At 32.9% G+C, this 27,193-nt stretch overlaps 3 protein-coding genes across 7 annotated transcripts in view; 2 read left to right on the forward strand and 1 right to left on the reverse strand.

Moving 5' to 3' along the window:
* Positions 1 to 15,496, forward strand: part of LOC141902299 (transmembrane protein 42-like) — a 55,382-nt gene extending 39,886 nt beyond the window's left edge. For all 5 annotated transcript variants that reach the window (XM_074789960.1, XM_074789961.1, XM_074789962.1 and 2 more), the window contains exon 4: positions 12,094 to 15,496. In XM_074789960.1, coding sequence (XP_074646061.1) covers positions 12,094 to 12,267 — 174 coding nt within the window. In that variant the 3' untranslated portion in view covers positions 12,268 to 15,496. The remainder of the gene's footprint in view (positions 1 to 12,093) is intronic.
* Positions 14,209 to 14,784, reverse strand: LOC141902301 (uncharacterized). The gene is made up of 2 exons (XM_074789966.1): positions 14,481 to 14,784; positions 14,209 to 14,339 (listed from the first exon to the last, which is right to left on the reverse strand). Exons 1-2 carry the CDS (start codon positions 14,782 to 14,784, stop codon positions 14,302 to 14,304), a joined length of 342 nt encoding a protein of 113 aa, XP_074646067.1. The 3' UTR covers positions 14,209 to 14,301.
* A 4,134-nt stretch (positions 15,497 to 19,630) lies between the features above and the next one.
* On the forward strand, positions 19,631 to 22,923 carry LOC141902120 (uncharacterized). Its single transcript, XM_074789760.1, has 3 exons — positions 19,631 to 19,687; positions 20,669 to 20,863; positions 22,168 to 22,923. The coding sequence occupies exons 1-3, from the start codon at positions 19,631 to 19,633 to the stop codon at positions 22,921 to 22,923; spliced, it is 1,008 nt and encodes a 335-aa protein (XP_074645861.1).
* The last annotated feature ends 4,270 nt before the right edge of the window (positions 22,924 to 27,193 follow it).

The raw sequence follows: 27,193 nt of genomic DNA on the forward strand, positions 1-27,193 counted from the left end.
TATAATTACGTTGTGCATTATAGAATGTTGAAGTTTTATTTGAATCAAGGAATGATATTAAAAAAAGTACATAGATATATTTCATTTAATCAATCTAAATGGTTAGAAAAATATATAGATTTTAATACTACACAGAGAACTAAATCTAAAACTGATTTTGAAAAAGATTTCTTCAAGTTAATGAATAATGCATTCTATGGTAAGACTTGTGAAAATATTAGAAATAGAAATGATATTGAGTTAGTTAGTAATGGTAAAAGAATTAGGCATTTACAATCATATCCTAAGTTTATAGGTAACAGAATATTTGATGAAAATTTAGCAGCAGTTAAAATGAAAAGAACTTCAATGAAGTTCAATAAACCTATTTATGTTGGTGCATCAGTTCTAGAAATTTCAAAGTTATTAATGTATCAATTTTATTATAACATATTACAACCTCATTTTGGAGAAAAACATATAGAAATCTTATATTTTGATACAGATTCTTACATATTAAAGATAAAAACTGATAACATAACAGATGATTTAAAAACATTAAAACATCATTTTGATTTTAGTAACTATCCTAAAGATCATGAATTGTTTAGCAATGATAATAAAAAAGTTCCAGGGAAGTTTAAGGATGAATTAGGTGGTGAAGAAATGATAGAGTTTATTGGTATTAGATCTAAAATGTATTCATATAAAACTAAAGAACATGAAGCTAAAAAGTTAAAAGGAATAACCAAAAGCGTTGTTGAAAAGAATATTCATTTTAAAGATTACATCAATTGTATATTTAATGAAGAAGTTAGAAAACATAAGATGAAATGTTTAAGATCTGAGTACCACGAAATGTTTATTGAAGAGATAGAGAAGATAAGTCTAAACCCATTTGATGATAAAAGATATATTTTAGATGATGGAATCCACACAGTCGCCTATGGTTGCAATTTAGATGAATATATAAAATTCAAAAGAGAAGAAACAAAAGAAAATGAAATTATGAAAAGGATTCTAACGTGTTAATCAATTTCAATAAAAATTTGTATAATAAATGGAGAGTAAACAAGTACACAGTGAATTCTTAGATAGAATTAAAGATACCACAAATGTAAAATCTGTAGATTATAAATTCAAAAAGTTAACAGAATTAACAATTCACAAGAAATATTTAATTACAAATATTGTTACAGTTACTAACAAATATGGAGATAAATTAGTAATTCATTTAGAATATGAAGGATTAAAAGGAAATAAATATAAATTCAGAACTTATTTACCAGATAGATTTCATAGATTATCAAGTGAAGATCTAGAAGAATTATGTTCTGGAGATTTCTATTTCGTATACAAAGGTAAGAATGAAAAAGGGCACCATGAAATAGATTTCGAATGAGAAAATATGTAAAATAAATGGTGGAATTAAAAGAATACAGAATATTTGTTGATTCTAGAAAACTTACAAATTATAAATCTCATAATTTATTAGTACAATTAGATAGAGAATTTAAGAATTGTGTAGATTTAAAATTAGTAAATATAAGTTTATGTAATTCTTTTTATAATATATCGGATAAAACTATTGAACATAGATTGTTTATGATTTTTGATAGAAATACTGATAAATGGTATCATATATTTATAAGACCAGGATTATATAATTTAGAAACATTAGCGCAGGAAATTAATAGAAGAGCTAGGGCAAAAATAGGCGCTGCTGCTGGATTTGTAATTAAATTTTTAAAAAGTGATATCAATAATAAAGTAAGAATAAAGTTAGATAAAAGTGAACAATATAAATTTTTAGTTAAAAAACCTATGGCTAAACTGTTAGGAATTAATCTAGATAAACTTTATTCAAATGTTGACATTACACCAAACTTAATACCTTACACACATTTTTATATTTATTGCAATTTAATTGACCCAACAAAAACATTTGAAGCAACTAAAGATACAACATGTAATTCTAGTATATTAAATATTTTACCATTGAAGAATGTTAAAGAATTTGGAACGCAAATAAATTATAATTTAACAGAATGTGATTTCAAACCTTGCATTCCTCATTTTAATAATTTTAGATTAGAAATTAGAAATCATAATGGATACTTAATTGATTTAAATAATTTTCCTGTAATTTATGAATTAGTTATAAGATGTAAAGAGTAATTTTTTCATTATATAAATGAATATAACTGTTGGACCGAGTATATGTTTTGGGTTTGATTTTAAACATGGTAAAGAAATGAGAATTAAACTAAATGATGTAATTACTGATATAAAAAGTAAATCATTTAACAATGCATCAATGATTGATAAAGAAAAGTATAATATAGAAAAAGTAATTGATTTAATTAAATCACCTTTAGAATATTATGAATTAAATGAAGATGGAATTATTGAAGATATTAAAAACATATTATCCAAAATATATGATAATCATAAAACTAGTAATGAAATAAATGTTGAATTAATCATAAATAAGTTAACTAAATATTTTGATGATAGTAATTTACTATCAGTAACTTACAGTTATTACTATCAGTTGGAACTGTTGGTTATTCAATGGTATTAAAAAAAGTATTCAAAATGGGAAGTGTTAATGTTGATAGATTTGATATAAATGATATTTTAAAGTTAACATTAGCAGTTACTTTATCTAATTTAACAATTGATTATTTGGAAAAACAAAAATATATTCCTCCCATATAAATGCATAATTTTTTTGCTAAATAAATGGCTTCTGCAATTATAACTATTATAGGATCGGCAATTGTTAAGTTAGATAAATTTAAAACTGTAACTATTAATGCAAATGATGAAATAATAAATGAGAATATTAACTTCCCAAGAAGATCTATTAAAGGTATATTAATATTTTTTACCATTGGAACGTATACTAATGGTGCAATAAATGTTGATAATTATTATAATCCTGAAATAACAAAAGTAGAAATAACTATCGAAGGAATAGCAAATAAAATATTTTGTCAAGGAATGAGAATGATAGATCAATGGGTAGAAATTAAAAAACATTTTATGAATGAAAAAGTAAAATCATTTGAAAATTGTAACATTAATCAAATTGATTATTATACCGGCAATAAATATGCATTATGGTTAGATTTTAGAACAACTGAAGATAACTTATTACATGGTTCTGGAAAAAAACTACAGAACACTAAAGATGGAATACAATTATTCATGACAAAGAAAAAGGGAATCAAAAATTTTAAAATGCATATTTATATTATATCTGACGCACAATTAAATATTATAAATTCACAATTAGATAGTGTTATGTATTAAAATTTTAACTTTAATAAAAATGTATATAATAAATGGAAGGAGGTAAAGTATATAAACATATTCCATACATCGATACACATGAAAATAATGATGGTTTATATTATGTAATACCTTGTAATATAGCTTTGATATTTGATCCTATTTTTAAAAATTATAAAACTAAACTGATAGAAATCGATAATAATAAAAGTGGTGTTGTTGATAATTTAAGTAATGTAATTGATAATAATGAAATACCTTCTACATCAAATAATATAATACCTTCTACATCTGTAATACCTTCTACATCTAATAACGTAATACCTTCTACATCAAATAATATAATACCTTCTACATCTAATAACATAATACCTTCTACATCTAATAATGCAATAATATTAAATGTTAGTGAAAATAGAAATTATTGTGGTTATTGTAATGGTGAATTTTCAAACGCTCCATCAAATTGGAATAAACATATGAATACAAATTCACATATTACTAATGTTATAGAACGTGTTGGTAAAAAAGAATTTATAGAACACCCATTTAGATATGTTACAAAGTTTGTTTCAAATAAAAAAGTAAATGGTGAAAAAATGTATGAAGATTTATTATCAGCAACACCTAATAAAGATGAATTAGATTTAACCAATGCTAATGAAATATTAGGATCAAACACTGTAAATGAAATATTAGGAGCAAACACTAATAAAGATGATAATGAAAATGATGCCATAAAGCACCCACATGATGATATAGTTACAGTTAAACATATTGATATTAAAGATTCTATGAAACATAAAGTAGAAACTTTTGATGATATGATAGAAAGGATAAAAAAGGAAAAAAAGGCGAAAAAGGTGAAAAAGGTGAAAAAAAATTATAAAGATGTTAATGTAGATTCGGTAGAGCATTTAAATATGTTGTTAGAGTCATCTGATAGTGAAAGTGATTCAGAAATTGATTATCTAACACTCAAAAAGTAATAAAGGTTAAAAATTGTATAAAATAATAGTAAATAAAAAAAGGGTTTAAATTATTTAAGGTATCTAATAGGGTAACAGGTATTAGGGTATCAGGTATTAGGGTATCAGGTATTAGGGTATCTAATACATAGGTATACAAATAGTTATTTTATAAATTTGTATTCATATGGAAATTGTAATCTCAGTAATAATTTTGAACCTTTATTATTCTTTAATTTATTCATATATTCATCATGTAATTCAGTAGGTATAATTTGATTTTCTTCCAATGATTGTTGCATAGATTTTCTATCTTTGTTATAAAATAAAACTAGAAATCTTATATTCTCTCTAAAATCTTTCACAATTGAATTATATTTCTGATTTAAAACCCAAGTTGTTATCCCAAAATGTCTACCAGAGAAAGCTAAATAACATAACTCACTTTCTCTCACTTTTGAATCATGTAAATTTGCGCAATCATCTACAATGAATAATGTATTTGATCCTTTATAAGTATCAATCGCTATTTTTATACAATTATCTAAATTTTCTTTTACTGTTTTAGGATTTAATATAATAAACTTTTTTATCTTAACTATATCTCTATTATATGTTTTATTCATTTCATAAGTAGGACAGAATAATATTATATTATCAAAATGATTTTTATAAATAGTTTCTAATAAATATAATATGAAGTGTGTTTTACCACAATTTGTAACTCCAGTAACTAACATATTATGTGGTTCAAATATAAATAAATCTTTATTCATTTATTCTTTTAATTTTACTAGATAAAATCCATTCATTAAATTTATCATCATATCCTTTATATTTCACCAAAGAATACTTTTTTCCTTTAAGAGTTTTAGTTTTTAATACCTTTTCTATTTTGTATTCTATTTCATCTGGATTTGGTACTAATGATAATTCTTGTTCATAAAAATAACCTAATATTTCTTCATCTTTTAAATCAAACAATTTATAAACAAATGGTTTAGTTAATATTATCTTTTTAATTTTAAATATTTCTTCTGTAAAATTAGGGGTATAACCTTTATAAAATGTTTTTCTATATTTAGAAATTCTAACATGTTGTCCAATTTTAAATTTAGGTTCTCCAAAATCATGTGTAACAAACGCTCCATATAAATTATTCCAAACTATTTCTGAATTTTCTTCTTTTCTAGCTTGTATAGGTTTCATATTTATAGAACTATGTTTAGAATTATTATAACCTTTAACTAAATCATCTAACACATTGATATATTTGTATGTTTCATTAGCGGTGAAATATTTCCACATTCTAGTTTTCAATGTTTTATTAAATCTTTCTATAACGGATGCTTTTTTATCTGAATGTGTTGAAAAATATTCTACATCGTTATCAGATAATAGTTTTTTGAAATGTTTGTTATAAAATTCCTTACCTTCATCAAATTGTATCTTATCTGGAATAGCTTCTTTAAATATTAATTTGAAAGAATTTGTAACTTCTATACCAGTTTTATTTTTAATCGGGATACTCCATGCGTATCTACTGAATATATCTATAACATTTAATATCCAAAAATATCCTTTGTTATATTCTTCTAAGTTTTTCATATCAATTAAATCAGCTTGCCATTGTTGGTCAATATATGAAACCATTACTTTTCTTGTTAAATATTTTTTATCCATCTTTTTATGAATTTGATATGTGGGTTGATTTTGTAACCATGATTTTAATTCACCATATTTTATACCACCATGTGGGTGCCATACGGCACCATCACTATTATCAGATTTAATTTTATTCCATAATTCTGAAACGTTAGAATATGATACTTCACTTTCTGGGTTATAATATAACGCTCTTAAATATTGTTCTTTTTTCATCATATTTTAATCCATTAATAATATTTTAGATTTATTTTCATTTGATTTATGATTTGACTTATTTTCTGGTATAATAGGTTTATTGTCTGTACACGGATAACTAAGTTTCCGTTCATCATTGGAATCATCTTTATCATCAGATTTGAATTTTGATTTATATATTACACCGGATAATATAATAACTGTTACTAATCCAATTGTAATATATAATTTATAATTACTTCCAGCATTAGAAGAATTAGATGGATTATTATTTGAATCAATACCACCGTGTGGGTGCCGTACGGCATCATCAGGTGATTCATTTATATCAGTTAATTTCTTTTTCTTAGCTTTTTTTAATTCTGAAGATCTTTTACCTAATTCTCTTGCCCATTTAATTTGTTTCTCGGATCTAGCCTTTTTCTTAACTCCATCACTCATTTATTTTAGTTAATTTTTGTTCTGATTCATTTTCTGTTTCAACGTTTTGTTGTAGTACATCTGTTTCGTTCTTACCTGATTTATATTCCATAGGTTTGATATTCGAAAATGTTATAACTCCAGTAGAAATTAATGTCATAACCGATCCTAATTGAAATGAAGCATAACCAACCCATTTTTGTAATTCAGTCATAACTAAATAGTCATTTTTCAAATCATTATATAGTTTATTTTCATCATCAATTGGTATTAACTGGTTACATAATTTTGAATAACATTTAACAATACCATCTGAAATAGAATCATTTATTCTAGCTAATCGAGCTTCTTCATAAATCTTAAAATATTTTATTACTTTATCGGGTTTCATAGAGTCTAGTTCTTTAAAAGTTATTATTTTTCCTAAGAAGTCCTTAGATTTCCCGCCAGCAATTAATAATTCAAGATGATGCTTACAATATAAGTAGTATTCATAATCTATATTGTTATTAACTTGAGCACAATTAGTTGCAACTGTATCTTTATTATCACTAATACCTAAATCATCTAATGTCTTTTCAATATCAATATTATTCTTATTAGATTTCTTTGACATTTATATTAGAGAAAAAAAGCAAAAAAAATATTATAAGTATTCTTCAAATGATACTAGATAGTTAAAGTTAAAGAACTCTAGTATTGACTACTGATACTAGCTATTTGAATTTAAAGAATTTCTATTTGAATCTATTCAAAATATAAAGTATTCTCTTTTTGAAAAGAAAATATTAAAAATATAACAGAATTCACTAGCAGTTGAAGTTATTGTTTTTTTAATATATTTTATTTGAATTCTATTTGATATCACCATGTGGGTGCCGTACGGCACCATCTCACTACTTTTGTTTATCTATTAGGAGCAGTAGTTATAACTGTCCAGATAAGTCATTTCGGATCCTTGATATCAAATTCCTCAACATATTGTTCATTCTGTGGGTTACTATTCCACCAATCAATAAATTTCCTTGCTTTATTCAACTGTTCCAAATATAATTGTAAATCTAGATTATTAGATTTGGTTTGATTTTCTTTCTTTTCTAAAGGCCTTAAATTTTTCCAACCCCAAATAAGTTTTTTATTGTATTCATCATTCATGTTAAATTTAGATATTGGTAACACGTGATCAATATGGTAATAATCCCCATAATTATCTATATTCATTTTATCATCGAATTGAAATATTATCCATGATTTGAGAAATTCATCTGAACAACCCAATAAATTAGATAGTGTTTCTGAATGTGTTTCTTTGTTGAATAATTGTGTTAATCTAGACCGTAAACATTGTTTCAATCTAAAATTAAGATCTGTTTGATATCTTTCTCTCATATATTCTGTCATATAATCATTATAAGATTCTCTATTATCTTCTCGGTATTGTTTGGTATATAGTTTAAAACAAGTTTTGCAGCAATATTGAAAACCATCTTTGCTAATCTTACGCTTACTAAATTCTGTTAATGATTTATCTAATTCACATTTAGAACACTTTTTGTAATATATGTTTATAACGCCAGTGTTATTTGTAATATTGATAGTTTGTGGTTGTTCTGGTTCCATTTATTATACGTATTTTTTTACTAAATTGGTTAACATTTTAGAATCCTCTTCCATTTCTCCGACTAACGTCATCCTTTTTCATTCCTCGCTGCTTTTGATAAGTTGTTTCGATTCCTTGATATCTAAATAATACCACTGGGCAAAACCGCTCTTATAGGAGCGCTTTTGCTTAATGCGCATGCGCTAATTATAATTATATATTCATTCTGTAAATTCTGTAAAATAGAAACGACTGACATAAAATATCAAAACGTGTTCGCACTAAGCAAAACCGCTCTTATAGGAGCGTTTTTGATCAATGCGCATGCGCTAATCATAATTATATTTACATAATGAATATATAATTATGTAAATAGAAACAACTGAACATAGAAAATTCAAACACATATGCATGAGGCAAAACCGCTCTTATAGGAGCGCTTTTGCTTAATGCGCATGCGCTAATTATAATTATATATTCATTCTAGAAATAGAAACGACCGAACATAAAAATTCATCAATCAGATTTACACAATATATTATACAAGTTGTTCGGTCGTTTCTTCCAATACATCATTTGATTTCTATAAATACAATTTATAATTACAAACATTTTTTCAATTGCTGGTAAATATTTAACTACATCAACAAATGTTAAACTTAATCATTGGAGTCTTAATGTTTTTGAAATTCTTATATAGTTTCTTCAACGATCTTTGGTGATTCTTGTGTTTCTTGTGCTAATTTCTATTGGTTTGATATCCATTGCTGTTGATTCCTCAGTCAGAAAGAGTATCTTGAGTTTCTCTATCACTTCTTGATGCGTATGGCGTTTTATTAATCTAAAAGATATTAGCGGTAACTCTAGCAATCTAAAAGATATTCTAAATACGCTTAAATATATCTAAAGGTTTCATATTTAATAGCTCTAATAACTACAACAAACAGTACTTACATTTAGATTTATAATTGTAAACTATAAACTCCTTATTTCGTTTCGAAAGATAGAATATCCTGAGCACAATATTACTGCGTATATCCATTTCCGGGGCGATTTCTAGAATGAACACGTTGATTATGCCACGTCATCTAGTTCCGGTTCTAGAGTGTTCTCTCTCTACACCTGAATGATGAGTCATAATGTCTCGTTGTTATAGTAACAACTGTAACAGCTGTGAATTTATAGATTTATTCTATAGCGGCTCTGTACATTGAATGTATATAGGCGGCTCAAATAGAATCATGTTCTAGTATAAACATCTAGAACAAGCGTGTTGAGACTTGTAAATTATGAGATTTGTGATTCACTACGTTCACTGTATACACAACGTGTTGAAGTTGAAAAAAACAATAATAAAAGCATTTAGATTAATGAAATTAATTAACTCTTTACAATTGAAATATAAGCTGGTAACATATGTTTATTAGAGCTAATACAACCAACTATATAGCTGAGTATTATCAGGTGTTTATAACGATTCAACATATTTTTCACTATGTGTTGAGTTCCTTAATTCGATAAATGTCTTTGCTTTAACCAACTGGACTAAAAACAAATGTGTTCTAGTTTTATTGTGTCTTGCTTTTTGGGATTTATCTATATCGATATTACATGTTGGGCAGTAGTATTTATTTGCTTCCATTTTAATACTATATTTTTTATTAAAATTGATTTTAGAAGTTCAATGATTTAAATGTTATTCATTTATGTGAATATTTTAAGAGTAATAGGGATAATAGGCTTTCGTATCAAAGGTTGAAGGGGCGAGTGAGTAAAAAAATGAAAATAATAATAATTTACAGTTGAATTAGGAGTGTGCGCGACTAATTCAACTGTAAATTATTATTTTCATTTTTTTACGAGCTCGACCCTTCGACCTTTGGTATGAAAGCCTATTATCCCTATTACTAATGCATTTTATTCTATGTATAGGTATTTAAATTTTCTACAATTCCCATCACCCTGAATGGCTTTGCAGAAAACCTGTCATCGCTGCTTTGCAGCTCTATTTTTACCTTCATGACGTAGTCATGAAGGTTATAAGATGGTAGTGAGTCAATGACGTCATTTTTGTGTCGCCGCTTATAACTTGTTGGTTGGAGTTCAGAGGATGATTTTTCAAACGAATAAATACTTCAATCTTATTAATGCAGAGTGTGAAATTTCGCTTTTTTAAGATATTTCCCTAAATTATTAGCAAATGCCGATAGTAAGACCGTGGGAAAGTTTTTATCGTTGAATGGGCGAATCACGGCGGCAGAGTGCACGTGTGATAAGGTGGAAATATTTCCATGTGAAGGCGAAGCTTTTAAATGATTAGACAGTCGGAGGTGGTTTATCAACTTTTTTCAACTATAGTGCTGCTATTTTCCCAATCAACTTGCTAGATTTTGATCGTTTCTCACAAGTCAACACTTGTAATTCAAGTGTGATTTTGATGTGTGTAGAGATACATCGTAACTAGTGTATTGAATGGCGGCGCCATGTTTAAGCTGCGCGTCGTATGTCGATCGTTGAATAGTGGAATTATAGGGTGGAATTATCTTGATTGTACCCATACGAAGCTTATTAAAGGTTAGTGTCAACAAATGGTCCATTACACTCCCTCTAATTTATGTGGAGAGACTCTTAACCGGCAAAACCGTGGTCTGTTTCGTATTATCGTTGGCCTACGTGACTGACCTTGCTTGAGCGTTCGCTGCCGGCGCGCCGCTTCAAAATTATGAATAAAGAACTGTATAACTGATTGTTAATGACATACAACAAATAAACCTTTAAAGAAAGGTACCTAGCGTCTGACATTCTACTGAAAAATCCCGGATTGATCCACCGCATAGTTTTTTGATAGTGAGCATTTTAGTATATGAATCAATTTAGATGATTGACAGACACGGGTGCGGTCGTATCAGCTGTTGAAGACGTTCGATGTAAACAATAATTTTAAGCACGTGCGCGATGAAAACAGGGACATCAAACTAAGAAGCACTTTTTAATTACATGTGATTTCAATAGGCATCTGTGCTATTTTAAAAAAAAAGTTGAATCTTAATTGACTCCTATTACATAGGCCTAAGCCAGGACCTCTGGAATTAAATTGAATTCGACACAGTAATTTGCCTGTAATTTGCGATGAATCTTTTTGAAAACTAGCATGAAGATTGGGTCTGGCGAGATGTCCACTCATATTGTAAAAAAAGGTCATTGGTGATCAAATATGGCTGCCATTGGGGTGGCCATGTTAAATTTCTTGTTTGCACGATGCAGCCCGTAATTCTTGATGGATTTCCACAAAATTTGGTGTGAGGATCAGGGTCAAGCTGTCCATGCCTTTTGTATATGGAGGTCATCGGCCTTCAAATATGGTCGCCAAGTCAGCCATCTTGAATTGCTAGCACGAAACGGCCTGCAATTCTTGATGCATTTACAAGATACTAGGTGTAAGAATTTTGGTAGGTGAAATGTCTACCCCTTGTGTCCACCAGGGTTGCCATCCATCTTGGATTCATTTTTTCAGCACGATGCCTACACCAATTCTTGATGCATTTTTTCATGTAGTGTGATCTTTGGGGCAGCTAAAATGGGCTTATCTTTTCATGTAAGGATATATTAACAGAAAATGAACATAATCGCCACATAGCCTATACCTCTTAACTATTTTAAAACTAGTTAAATCGTTACAATGTAAATGATTCTGTAAAACTTTGAATACTGAATCATTCTTCTTCTACTGCGTCATGAAGGTACAAGGCCCGTGGGCCTCTTGTTCTATGATTCCTTTAATTTCGGCCGCATAGACGGTCAGAAAACCGGTTTTCGCTGCTTTGCAGCTATATTATGCTTTTATTATTTGTAGGAAATCATATTGTCGTGGACGAAGTGAATGTTCATTCCACTAGGCACTACACATTGGTTGGGGCCAATGATGCCACCTTACTTTACCTAACCTTGTGATCTTTCTAATTTTAGGCTGTGTTTGGTCAAATAGTGTATGGAGAGACGTTATCAGTGTTATGGTGGCTAGGTGTTTGTCTTATTTTATCGGGACTGGTTGTCATTAGCCTTGGTGGCACTGATCTTGTGGACCAGGAAAAAGTTGAGGAAAATGAGAACAGCTATATCCGCTTTAAGAAAGAACAATAGTTCTGAGCAATTTATTTTCATCCGCGTGAATAAGTACTTCAGAATGTGTTTGTGATTCAGGTGCACATGTGTTGAGTAATGAAATGACAATCTCATGCAGTCCAATTTCCTCTAATTAATTAAAAAGAGTGTTTAACCCTTTGTTGCATGAAGCACTTTTAGTACTCATATTGGCTTGCCTTTGCATGAGTGGGGTTGTTAGGAGTCCTTTAGGCAATATATCACAATTTTTTTTCCAAATTTGCCAAATTCTACTCTGTGGCCCATGGTTACTCTAGTAACCATCATGCATCAGTAATGTTTGGCAACTTGAGTAACCAAAATAGGATACATGCATTCACAACAATTTTTCTCCTTTTTTTCAGTTAGAATAGCTCCATAAAAGATATAAAGGAAATAAAACTAACTTTTTTCTAAATGAACTCAACAAATTCTTTTATTTCTTATTAGAAAATTTCACGAAACAGTAATTTCACATTTTACAGGACATTCTGATGCTCACAAATTTACTCTCCATAACAGTGGTCCCTTGAACATTTTTATTTCCCATGAAAATTATAGAAACAGTTAGTCAGTCTGTCAATGCATAAATAGATTCTACATTTCATGCACAAATACTTTGTACGTCTGTGGCAACCAGGAAATTTGCACCGTTTTGGGATTGAAGCTTCCTGTTTGGGAAGGTGCATTCCGTGAAAGCGTACATAATCGGGGATATCAATAGCCCTAACAGAAGCGGTGCGGTGTCAGCAGGATTATCAGGACCTTGATTTCCATTCTCCTCATTCAAATTACATGTACCTTCATCAGAAGTCATCAGGCAATTAGCTACATCTATTTTGAAGTACGCCAGCTGGTTTACTTTTGGGACTTTAGCTCGAAGCAATGTCCAGGCATTACAAATACAGGGATCTACTAGATGGAATATAATCCTCTTATACCACTTTCTTGTTTTGAGTTTCGTCCTATACAATGACATGAGCATATCACATTGATCAACCCCACCCATACATTTGTTGTAAGCTTTTATTATTTTAGGACAGGGTATTTCAATATACTTCTTGTTCTTCTTATCCCATCTCTTAGAAACTTTCATCACCTCTACAGAATGTTTGTTTGAGCCAACTGTTACCACTTTATTATCAAACCACTTGCAAATTATAACTCCATCACTGCTTTTATAATCTACAGAGCCATGACCTTATTTTCGTAATTCTTTCTCAGATTTCAAAGGGCATTTCCCATCTCTACCTTTTCTGAGAGTACATGTACCATATGCGTTATGCGAACTCAACTCTAAAAGTAATTGCCGAGACGCAAAGTAGTTGTCAAATTAGAAATAGGTTTCTGCTGGTAACCCATTCACCAGATACAATACCACAGCTCCGCTTTTACCTACACCAGGTTGTGTCTCTAATTCAGGTACCTGATTATCCCCATAAAAGTAGAACTTATGTATGAAACCGGATTGCCCGGCCAGGGCCCAGAATTTGTAACCTTATTTATTTGGTTTGTTGTTATTGTATGTCTTCAATGTGCTTTGGCCCTTGAAGGGTACAACCTGCTCATCTATCGTATAATGTGCCTCAAATTTTGCATATCTAGCAAATGATTTTGAACAAATGTCAAGTAATGGCCGCACTTTGTAAAGCCTATCGTAACCTCGCTCACCTTTTTGCTTCTGCAGCTCGTCGTCGCTGACATGTAAAAGATACATTATCTGGTCAAACCTGTTTACGGACATTGAATTTGAAACTACGGGTTGTTTGGTGTTTTTGGACCAATACATCCTCCTAGGGGGGAGGTGAACCACGGACATATATAAAACTATTCCAAAAAATCTTTTCATTTCTATTGGTGTAATACTTTTTATTTTCTGTTTGTCTAACTGAAACTTCAGACGGTTTGCCTCCTGAGCCAACAGTTCAAATGTTTTATCACCGCCGACCATCAATAAGAACATTTCAATGGCCGTAACTGTAGTTGCTGCTTCATTTCTCGGTTCTAATTTGTTCTCAGTTGACACGTGTACACTCAAGTCAGCGTGCACCCATTTCCATTCTTTTCTACCACTGAAATCCATAAAAAAAGACATTTAGTATTTGGTCAACCCCTTCAGTCTATGGGAGAAGCATCTACACAAGTTTCCAATACTTTTGCCAGCAACAGTAATTCATGGAGCCACTCAAATCCTGAAACCTGTAATATCTTACCTTTTTTCGGAGTTTGTCTTTGCTTTTCCTTTCTTATCATTAGGGCGACTCTTTTATTTTGTGGCGGCCCGTCTCCATGACTGTCGGGATCAATTTCATCCTCCGAGTCTGTTTCAGGTGCGTCCTCTGATTCTGTTCCATTACCACTAGCGGCGCCTGGTTCATACTCTGACTCATCATCACCGTCTGATGCTGAAAATCTATTATCGTCACTTCCAGAAGGATAGTTGTCATCTTCCATATCGTCACCAGAAACACTTTCAATCTCAAATAATTCATTATCATCCTCTAGAACCCTCTCCATCACCTCAGAAACATTTAGGAGTGTTCTTTTACTCCTGAAATAAAAATGACATTTCATCCGTGAATGCATGACGGTTACTCAAGTGACCAGACAAGATTTACCATTGATGCGCGATGTTCACTTGAGTTCACTTTTCCATGACAACTCTTTGATGTTAGCATGTTCTATGCAACATATATCATATATCTAACACTTAGTTTCATGAATGCAAGGCCTCACTGAGGTATACTGACTGTCTTTCTAAAAAAAATTGAAAACTCACCTTGCTGGCCTGGAGGCCGCCATCTTGGAACTATGAAACTCTCACGTAGAGCCACCTATCCAACATATATTGTACTAAGCTAGGTAAATAAAGTGTACATCTATGCATTGGTGGAAAATATTAAGCCATTGGTTATTAAGGCTAGATTTATCCTATGGTTACTTCAGTAACCAATATGCAACATAGGGTTTTAAGAGAGACATGGGATCTTTATATACAGTTACTAAAACTTGCTTCCTTTCGTAGACTAGTAATATTGGTCACTTAGTCTTTAAAGAAATTGTAACATCACTTTTGAGCTGAAATGACCAATAAATCATTGGCCAATGTGTATTTGTATCAATGTCTTTGCTGTCAAATACCACTTGACTGTTAGAATGAATTTTTTAATGTGGGATTTAACGTGTTATGTAAGAATTTTATGAGGAATTACAGCGCAATGTTTATGGATATTGATTTAGTTGTTGATCTACTGTCGTGAAATTTCCAATTAATTATGCTACGAGGTCTGGATCTGACTATGCCAAATCTGCACAGTGAGTGGAAGATAAGATTACTTCTGTTAAATACAATTCTGCAACTTTGGACCTAATGTGATCCTTATTCGTCAATCCTAGGTTATACATGTACATGTATCATACATTTGTAACGTGTAACGACTGAAACTCATGAGTGTAGAGCAAAGCAGGGATTCTCATAGTGTCAAATTACCACGATAAAACTGGAAATTTTTCATTTTATTGCCACGTTAAAACGAAAAATTGCGCGATAAAACAAAAATTACCGCTATAAAACGAGAAAAGTCATTTTATCGCGTAATGAAACGAGAAAAAGTTGTTTTATTGCGTGATAAAACTTTCTCGTATTAAATTATTAAAAAAATTAGCGCGATAAAATGAGAAAACTATCGCAATGAAATGATTTTTGTATTCGGTTTACATCATGATAAAAGGAAAGAACATATTCCGTTTTTTCCACCTTTCGTTTTTTCGCCTAAATCAGGGGGTCAAAGGATTTGGGGGTTTTCTGGCACACACTCCCCACCATGAACAATAAAGGGGGACTCTTTTTGTTTCTACCCCACCATGAAACATTTCTGGAAGTCAGCGATATGGACCCCCTTCAAAGTATTAATTGACATAAGATTGTTAAAAATGAGTAACCATTAAAAGCTGATCTAGCCTTTTTTTTTGGGGGGGGGGGTAGGTAAATACCCCTAGTACCCTTATCCCCTTGGGGTACCTGCCAGAAATGGGTTTCCATAACCCAGGCCATATTGGCCTTTGTATGGTTATACTAGAAATTGGTAGCCTTCCCAGCTACCCTCATGCCCCAGGGCTTTTGGTCTATGGTAAGGCCTTGATAACGAGTGAACCAGAAGGCACACTTAATGTGTATGATCCGGTCAGTAACGCCCTACATGTTAAAGATTGTTTCATTTAGAGCCTTTTTAATACTTTCTTCTGTTCTCGAATACGGTACAACAGATTAAATAGCTCGTGGTTTGATAACAACATGATGTTCCTCGCTTTCAAATTTATATGAAATAAAAACAATTGGAATCTGATTATGGTTATCATATTAAGTGCTAATACGCCTAGTAAGATCTCGACTGGAGGAATTATATTTGGCATCGTGATGAAGTAAGTCAAAGCATATAGACGATCTCTGTCCAACCTCAGAAGGAACAATCGGCAAGTTCTTGTTTCCATGCAAATATCTTATACCATGTTGAGTAGAACTGGAACACTGAAAAAAATTAACGTTTGCACATGTCCTATTCATATTGAGTTATTATTAAGAAAACTGATAACAAATCTGTCACATATGTTTTAGATCCTTATGGTATGGCCTGCCTACCCATCACAAATTCCAAAGCTACGGGTCTCGGAGTGCAGTGCAAAAATAACTATTTTGGCGCAAAAAAAAGGTCACACGACTGCCATCTTGTGTCCAAATGACTCAATTTTTGGTTCGAAGAATGAGAACCTAGGCTATCGTCAAGTTGCAGTCATGAAGTCACGTGACAGGATCGGAAGATTTTTTTTTTAGATTGCGTGATACGCCTCAATGAAATAGGTCCACAGACGTAATTCGCTTGTCTTAAGAATATTATAATTATTGTGATAAGAATATTTAAATAAATAATAAATATCATTTTTTTAAAGCATGCGTTATGAACGCCGATTTAGCGGTTAAAACAAATCATTACATCTACTCGCGCATAAAAACACCATCAATGCTGGCTGTTCGAATATCACGGATACCGGATACCGGACACCTAAATACCGGATACCGGATACTCGAGATTGCGGAGTATATAGCGCATCGGGTCTAAGGAGTCGTTTCCATGCTGTTGTAAGTAGTACTGCCGCGACATACAATTTATTTATGTCAAATTGTTACAGCGGCTAACCACTTATTTGTCTTAATGCTAGCCTGATTACAGCCTCCTTTCACGTTTTTAGTGTCATCATCGATCTCAATCTTCATTTTCCGGCAAGTAGGCCGTTAAAGTCAATACTATGCAACAGATCAAATATATGTTGGCCTATTCAACGACGAAGCAGCCGCGACTGCTGAGAGAAAGTTATGAGTGGGTTTTTTAAGAGTAGAGTGAGCGAGGGAGCGGCTCACTTCTTTTTGACGGACAGACAAGTACCACCGGTACTAACAGTTACTAACAGGCTAACTAATAGTAGAGCTAATACTAAGTATTAGCCCTACTATTAGTTAGCCTATCGTCGTCGGCCTATCGTATCTCGTAATAATATTAAATGCTGATCTGATTAGGCCTTTAAACATAGGCCTAGTAGACCTATCTCATAACAATTGATAAACAAATGCTGCTATTTGGATAGGCCTACCGCTGCTTATATTTGAGCAATACATCTTTTGTTATTATGAAGGTTTAACTATGGTGCCTTCCGGTCTGCCTAACTTAAACCACAGTTGCTGTTATTTGAATGTTGTCGTTCAAGTGCTGAAATCGGTGCCAGATTTTTTATCAAAAATCGAACAACATGCCACAACAGTCGAATGTAAGTATTTCAGCTGGAAAAATATGATTCTGAGTGAAAGGGAAGAGTTATGCCCACAGGGGTTTGGCGATAGGCTTGGATTTTATTTCTGGGTTGTTGATAATCTCACGAGAATGGCGCTAAATATGAACTGCGAATAAACTCAAAATATCACGGAAATACCTTGTGTTTATATTGTTTATTTATCCGCTATGAAGTTTCGATAAACAATTGGTCGTTAAGAATCATTATCAGACGGTCGTCGCGTTTTACTATATAGAATAACAAGGGATGAAACGCAGTTCAAGTCGTGCCAGCCAGAAAGTTGGGACAGTCACGTGACTTAAACGCTTCTTATTTGACTGAATGCAAACCCGAAGCATCTAAGATGGAAACTATAATACGAAAAATATTTGAGAATAAGTCACATTCAAATGCATTTTTTTACTATGAATTATTTATTTCATCATAATTTATTCTTTATATGTTATTTATTTCACATGAATCATAATCTGACAATTGATATCGGTCTGTGAATATCTTAACTTTTCATGTTGAAGTTTTAAATCCGATGATGTCATCAGAATGTCACGTGACTGTCCCAACTTTCTGGCTGGCACGACTTGAACTGCGTTTCATCCCTTGTTATTTTATATACATAGTAAAGGTTGTTTATATGGTAAAGCGTTGTGAAGTACGCTTAGCCGTCTTCCGAAACCATAAAGGATTACAGGTAAAGCGTTGTGAAGTACGCTTAGTCGTTTTCCGAAATTGTAAAAGATTACAGGTAAAGCGTTATGAGGTACGCCTAACCTTCCGAAATCTTAGGTAGGCGTTAACAAGCCTAACTACATCTTTCATCAGAAACTCGGGGTACACTGAAAATAACCACCCAGATAATTCTGGAAAATGCCAGGACGGAATTTGGTAGAACTGTATTTCAAACGTATTTCATTATTTTCTGATATAATTCTAATTGAAGGTTATAACAAATCAATACGCAAATATATAAAAATAATATAATATATGTTAATACGTCATCATGTTACATCCCAAAATTTTTACAGTTTTGAGTTAGTGTAATAAGCTTTGAATTAATGTTCTAAAATTCTGTCCTGGCATTATTTAGGTCTGGGATTTTCATGGCTGTTATTTTCTAGCGACCTGCACTACACTGTAAAAAAAAGTTCGGAGAGTCCCGTTTTTTAGCGGCAAATTCTGACAATAAACGGTAAATTACCGATAAATCACGGACTTAATGAAATTTTTCTGTCGGCACATTTTCGAATTTGATCAAATCATTAATCGGACAAAATTCCGTCACACGACGGAAATTTTGCGATCTGATACGGAATTAAGACGCAAAATAACGGACGTGATACCGATTTTCAAAACGTCGGCGCGTGCTCCACTTTTTTAGGGGATCTGAATGAAAATCTCGGTAAATCACCGGCACTTGACGGAACGCTCCGACTATCTACGGCGAGTCGCCGGCTTTTAGCCTCGTTTTGAAATTTTGGTCTAGCACGCATGCGCAAGGCCTATAGATTGCTCGTGTGTCAAGATGGCGGACGCAGATAGAGAAATCGGAGACGCTGCAAGAAATCCTAATAGTTTTGAGGTAAGAGGGTTCAATTGAACTAGGTCTAATAAATCCTTATGCAAAGGCCTCACAGAAGAAGTGAAGGCCGAATCCCCTATTACTAAAGGCCTACGTCGACTTGTATTTGTGGTGGCTGGTTACTCTGGATCCTCGCCTCGCTTGCCAGGGTTTGATTGATTGCCGCCCGTTGACACAAACCCTGGCCGCAAACCCTTCATTGGTCTATTATTATTACATCGCCCAAGATTTGAACAGGTTAACCCTCAGTGCCCACCAGTCTATTATAGCGAATCAGATGCATTGATTTTACCGGCACATTGATTGGCACTCTATAATCACCACGCATCTGATTGGTTAGACAAACTGGTGGGCGCTGACCGGGAACCCGTAATTCTGGGCGATGTAATAGACCAATGAACGGTTTGAGGCTAGGGTTTGTGTTGGCGTGAGATCCAGCGGGTGGTAATCAAACCCTGGCAAGTGAGGATGTGGTTACTTACTGTTTTTACTACTAACTATATAAATAAACCATCATCTCGGGAGTTTTCGGGTGGTTGGGTGATTTTCTTTGACCATTAGAAAGGTGCATCATCTAAAATTAGCCTACATTTGAAAATCATCTCACTATAGGGGCCTAGTTGCGATGCTTTTTGGTATTATTTTCCTCGGCTGCATTTGTCGATCGCTAATGGAATCTTTCTTCCAGGAAAACTCTAATGGACTTGGTGCAAAATACCTCTGTAAATTGTGTAGAGTTCAAGTGACATCTTTAAAATCATATGTAAGACACCGCTCACCGTAAGACAAGCTCAGCACAGAAACAGGCCTAACTCAGATTTCGATTGCCCCCTTCAAAATTGTCTCGTGACTTGTCGTACATATGAAGCATTGAATATGCATTTTAGTCGTTTCCATAAAATTGAACGAACTGCCGTAAGACTGTCAAGATTGCCAACTTTACTCACAAATGTGAAATGTTCAGTGGATTCATGTACTCAGGAATTTGATAGTTTGAATGATCTTATTGTGCATTTGAAAAACCACATCAATTTCGGCACAGAAATTATGTGTCCATTTAATAATTGCGCGCAGATATATAGCAACAAATCGTCTTTTAGCAGTCATATGTCGAGAAAACATACACGTCCATGGGGCCTTGATGCAGGGAGATCCGATTTGATGACATCAGTTAATGTGAATAGTTTTGACTCGGGTAGTTTTGAGCAGAATATAACTTTAGATAGTTCTCCAAATGAAGAGGAAGATATGGATATGGATATTGATGAATCAATACAAAATGATTTTTTGACGCCTTATAAAACGTTACCATTATGAAACCTAAACAATGCTAACCATTCAGCGTCATTTTACAAACGACAGCCGTAAATCGATGTGCAAAACGTCACAGGTTTATGTGTACACAAACAAGCTATCTGGCAAAATATTATTGACATAGATGTAGAATGGCTTCCTGTGATTATATAATGACCTATATTTGAACGTCGAAATGTTATATTGCATTGAATATCATTAGAAGACGTATTGTAATAGTAAAGGATGTATGATTATATCAGAAGCAGGCATAAATAGAAATGATAAGTAAATCGGATTATTCGGTTAAATGGCGGATGTATACACGATGCGGAAGTCTGATATAAAAGTCAGACCCTGACGTGGGCATGCCGGTGGAATGACGAAGCTATCTACGATGTGTGTAGGGCCGGCGTGAATTTCATCAGCGGCTACAAGCGGTTAATATGAAAATGTGTAAACATATAATTTCAATATTTAATCGTTTGTGAAAATATGTTTGATATTAGGAGTATGCAAGTTTCGTGAGATTAGCAATTTATAATAGCATAGCTGTCATATACGGCTCCGTGTCCTCTGATGGCATGTGTATTAGGTGACAATTCAATTCAATTCTTTATTGATCCTTATTACATTGAAATTCCGGGATAAAATTCCCAAATTCAATAAATACAAATTTTAAAATAAATTAATACAACATACATGACACACGGGTAATTCATACAGAACAACATAAGCATGTTATTTTAAATGACAATGTCTACTTCAACCCACCCAGACTCAAGACTCTAGGAAATCGAGTTGCAGCCAAACGCGTGGCCCGGGCCTGGGGACCGGGCCGGCTGGCTAGGCCACACGATATGCTCGAAGTCATAATGAAGCAGACATCAGAAGAGCTCTTTCTTCATCCATGGAGGCAATGAAGTTGCAGACCAGCTTAGAGGCATAAGTAAATGAAGTCGGTCGCAAGTTCGCGATCAATTATTGAGAATTTTCAATAAAAAAATTCAAACCACTACTAGAGTCGAAGACCTGTATCATCTACCCAATCGCCAAATCTCATCATTCCCCAAATTTCTTAAAACTTCGATTTCAAATTTGCAATTCCACATTAGCTTAGCCCAGAAATTCTACATTTTTTTCCCAGGCGTCAAATAATTTTCTAAAATTAATTTTCTTGTTCTCAGTGTTTTGATGCCAAAGTATTTGAAACAGACTTGGCATTACTTTATCTAAGATTACAGAGTAAACTTCTTGTTCCAGCTTCTACCATTCAGATTATAGTTGAAGAACTTGCTAATTTATTTGATATTGAAAAGAAGTTTATCAAGGCATACTTATTAGAAAAATTTAAAAACCATGGTTTGGATGATAATGTTTCAGAAAGAATAGTTGAAGAGTTGGAACGTGATAATGTATTGTATGATATTGTCGATAAAGATAAGGGAATTTTCCGGTCAATTTATTCAAGAAATAAGTATTACAAAGACAGGATGAATTATGTAGCCCCAGAGAAGATTTTGATTGGGAACTATGGTGATATTCAACACTACATGTATTATGTGCCTATTCAGAAAGTCATCTCTGGTTTAGTTAATGATTCCACATTTGCTTCTCAGATAATGAATGCTATTCCTGTTAATGAATCTATACTTGATGATATACATGGTAGTTCTATTTATAGAGAATTGAAAATTCAGATGGAAAATGACAGATTTCTTGAACTGATATTTTATCAAGACGAGTTTGAAATTGTCAATCCTCTGGGAAGCGCTAAAAAAACTCACAAAATTTTAGCATGTTATTATACATTTGGTAATATATATCCTTGGCATAGGTCAAAAATAGATCAGATTCAGTTAGCATTTGTGTGTAAAAGTGATAGTGTAAAAAAATTTGGAATACAATGTGTTTTCAAGAAGATTTCTGCCACTTATTCTTGAGAATGATATTTCTGACCCAGACGACTATGTTTGGAAATTAGTTGTTTTACTAAGAGAACTGATTGAAATTGTATGTGCCCCACGATTCAACCGAGGAATGATATCAGTCATGGATTCCCTAATTGTTGAATACCTCCAGCTGCGATGCAAGTTTTTTCCTAATGATTCCTTGAAGCCAAAACACCATTTTTTGACTCACTACCCTGCTCTGACTTTAGATTTCGGACCACTTATTAGATTGTGGACAATGCGAATGGAAAGTAAGCATTCGTATTTTTAAAAAGGGTGGTTCGAAGTATTCAAAACTTTAAAAATATTCTGCTATCCCTTGCGGAAAAACACCAATACTTGCAAGCATATTACTCCTCGGGTCATCTGTATGGGCCTGACTTGGTTTATGATAAGGAAAAAACTGTAAAATATAATGAAAACTTGTATTGTAAAGAAATTATTGACTGCATTCAAAGTTCTATTGGCAACACATCAAAATGCTTTACTGTAAATGTTATCACCTTAAGAAACATTGCTTATAAAAGTAACTGTGATACGTTTGTTGTAATAAGAGACTGCGAAGAAGGCTTAGTTTTAGGAAAAATTATCCTTTTGATTATTTACGAAGAAAAACCGTTTTGTGTAACTGAAAATTTTAATGCGGTGTATGATCGGGACTATGGAGTCTGGAAACTGTTGGGCACAAATGAGAAAAGATGTCTACCATTCTCATCTTTACTGGACATTTATCCATTGTATCCATACAAAATGGTCGAGGCATCATTATTATTATTCACATGAGAGAATTGAATTGAATAATACTCGAGTTGTGCAAATGAAGAAAATCACTGAGTATCGAAAGGTGTTGGGTTTATGTAGGTGCACACTTTCACAGTATCTATTGGATACTATCCGGATACAGCGCTCTTGATTCTGTCTCAATAAAGCTCAACCAATGACCATTGTTCATCAGTCGAGCTTTTCGGGACTACCAGGTATCGGTAGTAGAAACATGGTCTATGATACCTATATAGTTCGTGCAAAAACATATTAGAAAAATATGTTGGCGAAAAACTGGAAGGCGAAATGAGAAGTTTCGGTTTTTGTGGACTCTATGAAAGGAGTTGATTTCGAAGTGTGAAAAAAAGGGAAAAAGCCTGGACTACCAGGTAGCGGTAGTAAAAATATGATCTTATGGTCTACGATACCTATATAGTTCGTTCAAAAACATATTAGATAATGGTGAATAACTGGAAGGCGAAACGAGAAGTTTCGGTTTTTGTGGACTCTATGAAAGGAGTTGATTTTGAAGTGTGAAAAAAAGGGAAAAAGCCTGGACTACCAGGTAGCAGTAGTAAAAATATGATCTCATGGTCTACGATACCTATATAGTTCGTTCAAAAACATATTAGATAATGGTGAAAAACTGGAAGGCGAAATGAGAAGTTTCGGTTTTTGTTGACTCTATGAAAGGAGTTGATTTCGAAGTGTGAAATAAAGGGAAAAAGCCTGGTGGCGATGAATTTCATTTGGTAGCCACAAATTTGGTTACAAGGTCTCATTGTTCATAGGGTTCCTCCGGATCAGGCGATTTTCTCATGGATATCGGAATATCATTTTTTGGTTTTTCAGGGGGGTCAAAAGGGGTGGGGTGAATACGGAGGCTTCCCAATTTTTGCAGGATCGTGGACGTAAAAAAGCGGAGGATCTCCGATTTTTGCCGGGACCTTCCCGATTAAAAGGAACCGAGGTGCCGTTATTTATCGTCGATATTCCGACATTTATCGGGAGTTGGCCGTTTATCTACGGCTCGTTTACGAAGGTGACCTTCGGAAATTTTCCGTACACAATCGGTGAATATCCGGCTATTTTCGGATACGGATTTTTCGGAATTTATTTTCGGAAATCGCGCCGGTTCAACTGCTGCCGGAAATTTTCCGTGATTTTTCGGAATTATTTTTTACAGTGTAGATTTCATGCACTGTTGTACTTCATACTTTCTCAATATTATACATATTTCTTTCTGAATACTGTTTTCTTTGGTTAGTTCAAATTATTTGAAACATTTTTGATCCGATTAACACCAAATAAACCTTTAAAGCAAGGTATTTAGCATCGGATATTGTGCCGAAAATTCCAGATTGATACACAACATAGTTTTTCAAGTAAGCGCATTTTTAGTGTAAACCAATTATGTTGATTGACAGGCAGGCTCAGCTGCGTACCTCATTTTATCGATGACGTCAGATGTAAACAATAACATTACCACGTGCGCAATGCAAACGGCAAACAAATTGAATTTTTTCAAGCAAACTTATCTAATGGAATATTAATTTCTTTTTCATAATTTGCCTTTCTTTTATGTGGTTTATAATTTATACATCATACTTTGCTTCTTCGAACCTCAGGACTTTCAAGTCCTCTTGTTCTTATGCTGATACCCAAGGGCGATACAAACGTAAAGGATCAAGATTGAAGACTGAAGCAGTTTCCCTTGAAAAATTGTAAAAAGCAGTTCCTTTGGCAAATAGAAATGGTGGCCAATTGTCCCTGACACTAACTACAAAAAGAAACTATTATCTGCGGATGTAATAATTACACGATACCAAAAATACATAGAGAGGAAAAATGTACGACTTTTAAAAGCCTGTAATTCACCCATCTTCGGTGGCAAATAGCTCACAAACAAATAGTCGTAAAAATGTGATCTTGGTATCACTGGTTTCAGCTAGCCTTCCTTTATTGAATGAATAAGTTCAGAAAACCTGTTATGCGATATTATTCCACCAGATGGCGAATGAGTTTGAGTATTTTCTGGCCAGCCGTGGGCTGAGCCTATTTCTATACAAATGGAGCGAATTTAAATGACATGGTTTCCAGAGCAAAGGCTCTTTTACTGTGCAACTGAGCATATATTCATACAAATCATTCATTAAATCATTATCCATTCTCCAAACTCGACGTAGCTGAATTCTGAAAGAGGGTCTCGTTAAAATTTATATGAGCTTTTTTGCGAATATCTGATCGCAAAAATATTGGTTTTGAAAAGACAATCAGAAAGCAAAGACCGCAGAAATGAGGTGTTCACGTGAACCCGCTGTATCGTCTACCGTTTTACTTCCGGGTTTTATTTTAAGATCTAAAACTGTATTTCAAGATCGATTTCTGTGAAAGCTTTAGTTGATTTGGTTTTTGGGAGGAATATTTTTATTAGCACTACAGAAAATATCATTGACCATTGTGCAAAGTCCGGAAAAAATAGCTTTTTCTTAAATGAATCGTATAGATGACCTTGATATGATAATTAGCCATGTGCTCAAACTACAAATTCAAATTTTATTCCGCAAAAAACATCAATTCAATTTTACTTTATTGAACAAATACAAACATCAACTCCAATTCAATTTGTTTTATTGAGCAAAGTTCAGAAAATTCAATTCTATTCCGCATTAAAATCAATAAGACCAATGGAAAAGATTTATCTGAGGTATTTGTTCCTGCCAGATCCAGTCGCTGTCTGCTACTTTTGTATTCTACGATTGTATTGTGTAAATTATTAGGTATTGACTCTGAGCTGGGAGTGTATTTTGACGAATTTAACCCACAGAATGCATCATCATTTGCCATTTTATGAAAAGCTGACAGGCTGGCCATAGTGCACGTTGGGGCTCTTGTTCACTCTCGAGGGGTGTTCACATGCATTGTAGTGGGCTCTTTGGTTGTTCACAGATGGCTCTGGTAGTAGCACCCATCGTATTAGCATATGGATGCAAGAGGTTACAGCACAACAGAGGATTGGCTGATAAATTAAGACTCACGATATCGCTATTTCAGCATGACCTGAATTTTGGTAATGCGACACTCAATACATGAGCATAGGGCAAAGGCAAATTAGAGGGAACATATTCGGATTTGTTCTACAAACATGATCGCACTCCGATTGGAGTATACCAAATGGAAATAGAAAATTTAAGATTTTGCTGGTTTCACTGAAATCTCATTTCACTTTCTTTTCGATAATATGAATTTGAGAGTCTGAAGTTAAATAAATTCTGAAATTATAAATAAATTTTTAAGCCATAACAGGCCTGAAAACTAAAGGGTAGATATTGAAAAAAATGAAATATATACAGACATTATGATAATAATCTCTTACTTCAGATTAAAGATTTGTATTGTTCGTGGCAATCTTAGAACATTATTGAAAAACCCATATGAATAACATCATAAATTGATAAAGACTTTTTTAGTTTATTGAAAAATATAAACCCAACACCAG

The sequence above is a fragment of the Tubulanus polymorphus genome, chromosome 3 (genome assembly GCF_964204645.1).
Source record: "Tubulanus polymorphus chromosome 3, tnTubPoly1.2, whole genome shotgun sequence".
Taxonomy (NCBI): domain Eukaryota; kingdom Metazoa; phylum Nemertea; class Palaeonemertea; order Tubulaniformes; family Tubulanidae; genus Tubulanus; species Tubulanus polymorphus.

What these genes read in the sequence shown, in the direction of transcription:
- LOC141902120 (XM_074789760.1), top strand. Translation starts at nt 19,631, where the DNA reads ATGGCGGACGCAGATAGAGAAATCGGAGACGCTGCAAGAAATCCTAAT. An exon ending in GAAATCCTAATAGTTTTGAG is followed by an intron (nt 19,688 to 20,668) that starts GTAAGAGGGTTC and finishes TCATGTACTCAG; the next exon opens with GAATTTGATAGTTTGAATGA. An exon ending in ATTTGATGACATCAGTTAAT is followed by an intron (nt 20,864 to 22,167) that starts GTGAATAGTTTT and finishes TCTTGTTCTCAG; the next exon opens with TGTTTTGATGCCAAAGTATT.
- LOC141902301 (XM_074789966.1), bottom strand. Translation starts at nt 14,784, where the DNA reads ATGGAGAGGGTTCTAGAGGATGATAATGAATTATTTGAGATTGAAAGT. An exon ending in AAGACAAACTCCGAAAAAAG is followed by an intron (nt 14,340 to 14,480) that starts GTAAGATATTAC and finishes TATGGATTTCAG; the next exon opens with TGGTAGAAAAGAATGGAAAT.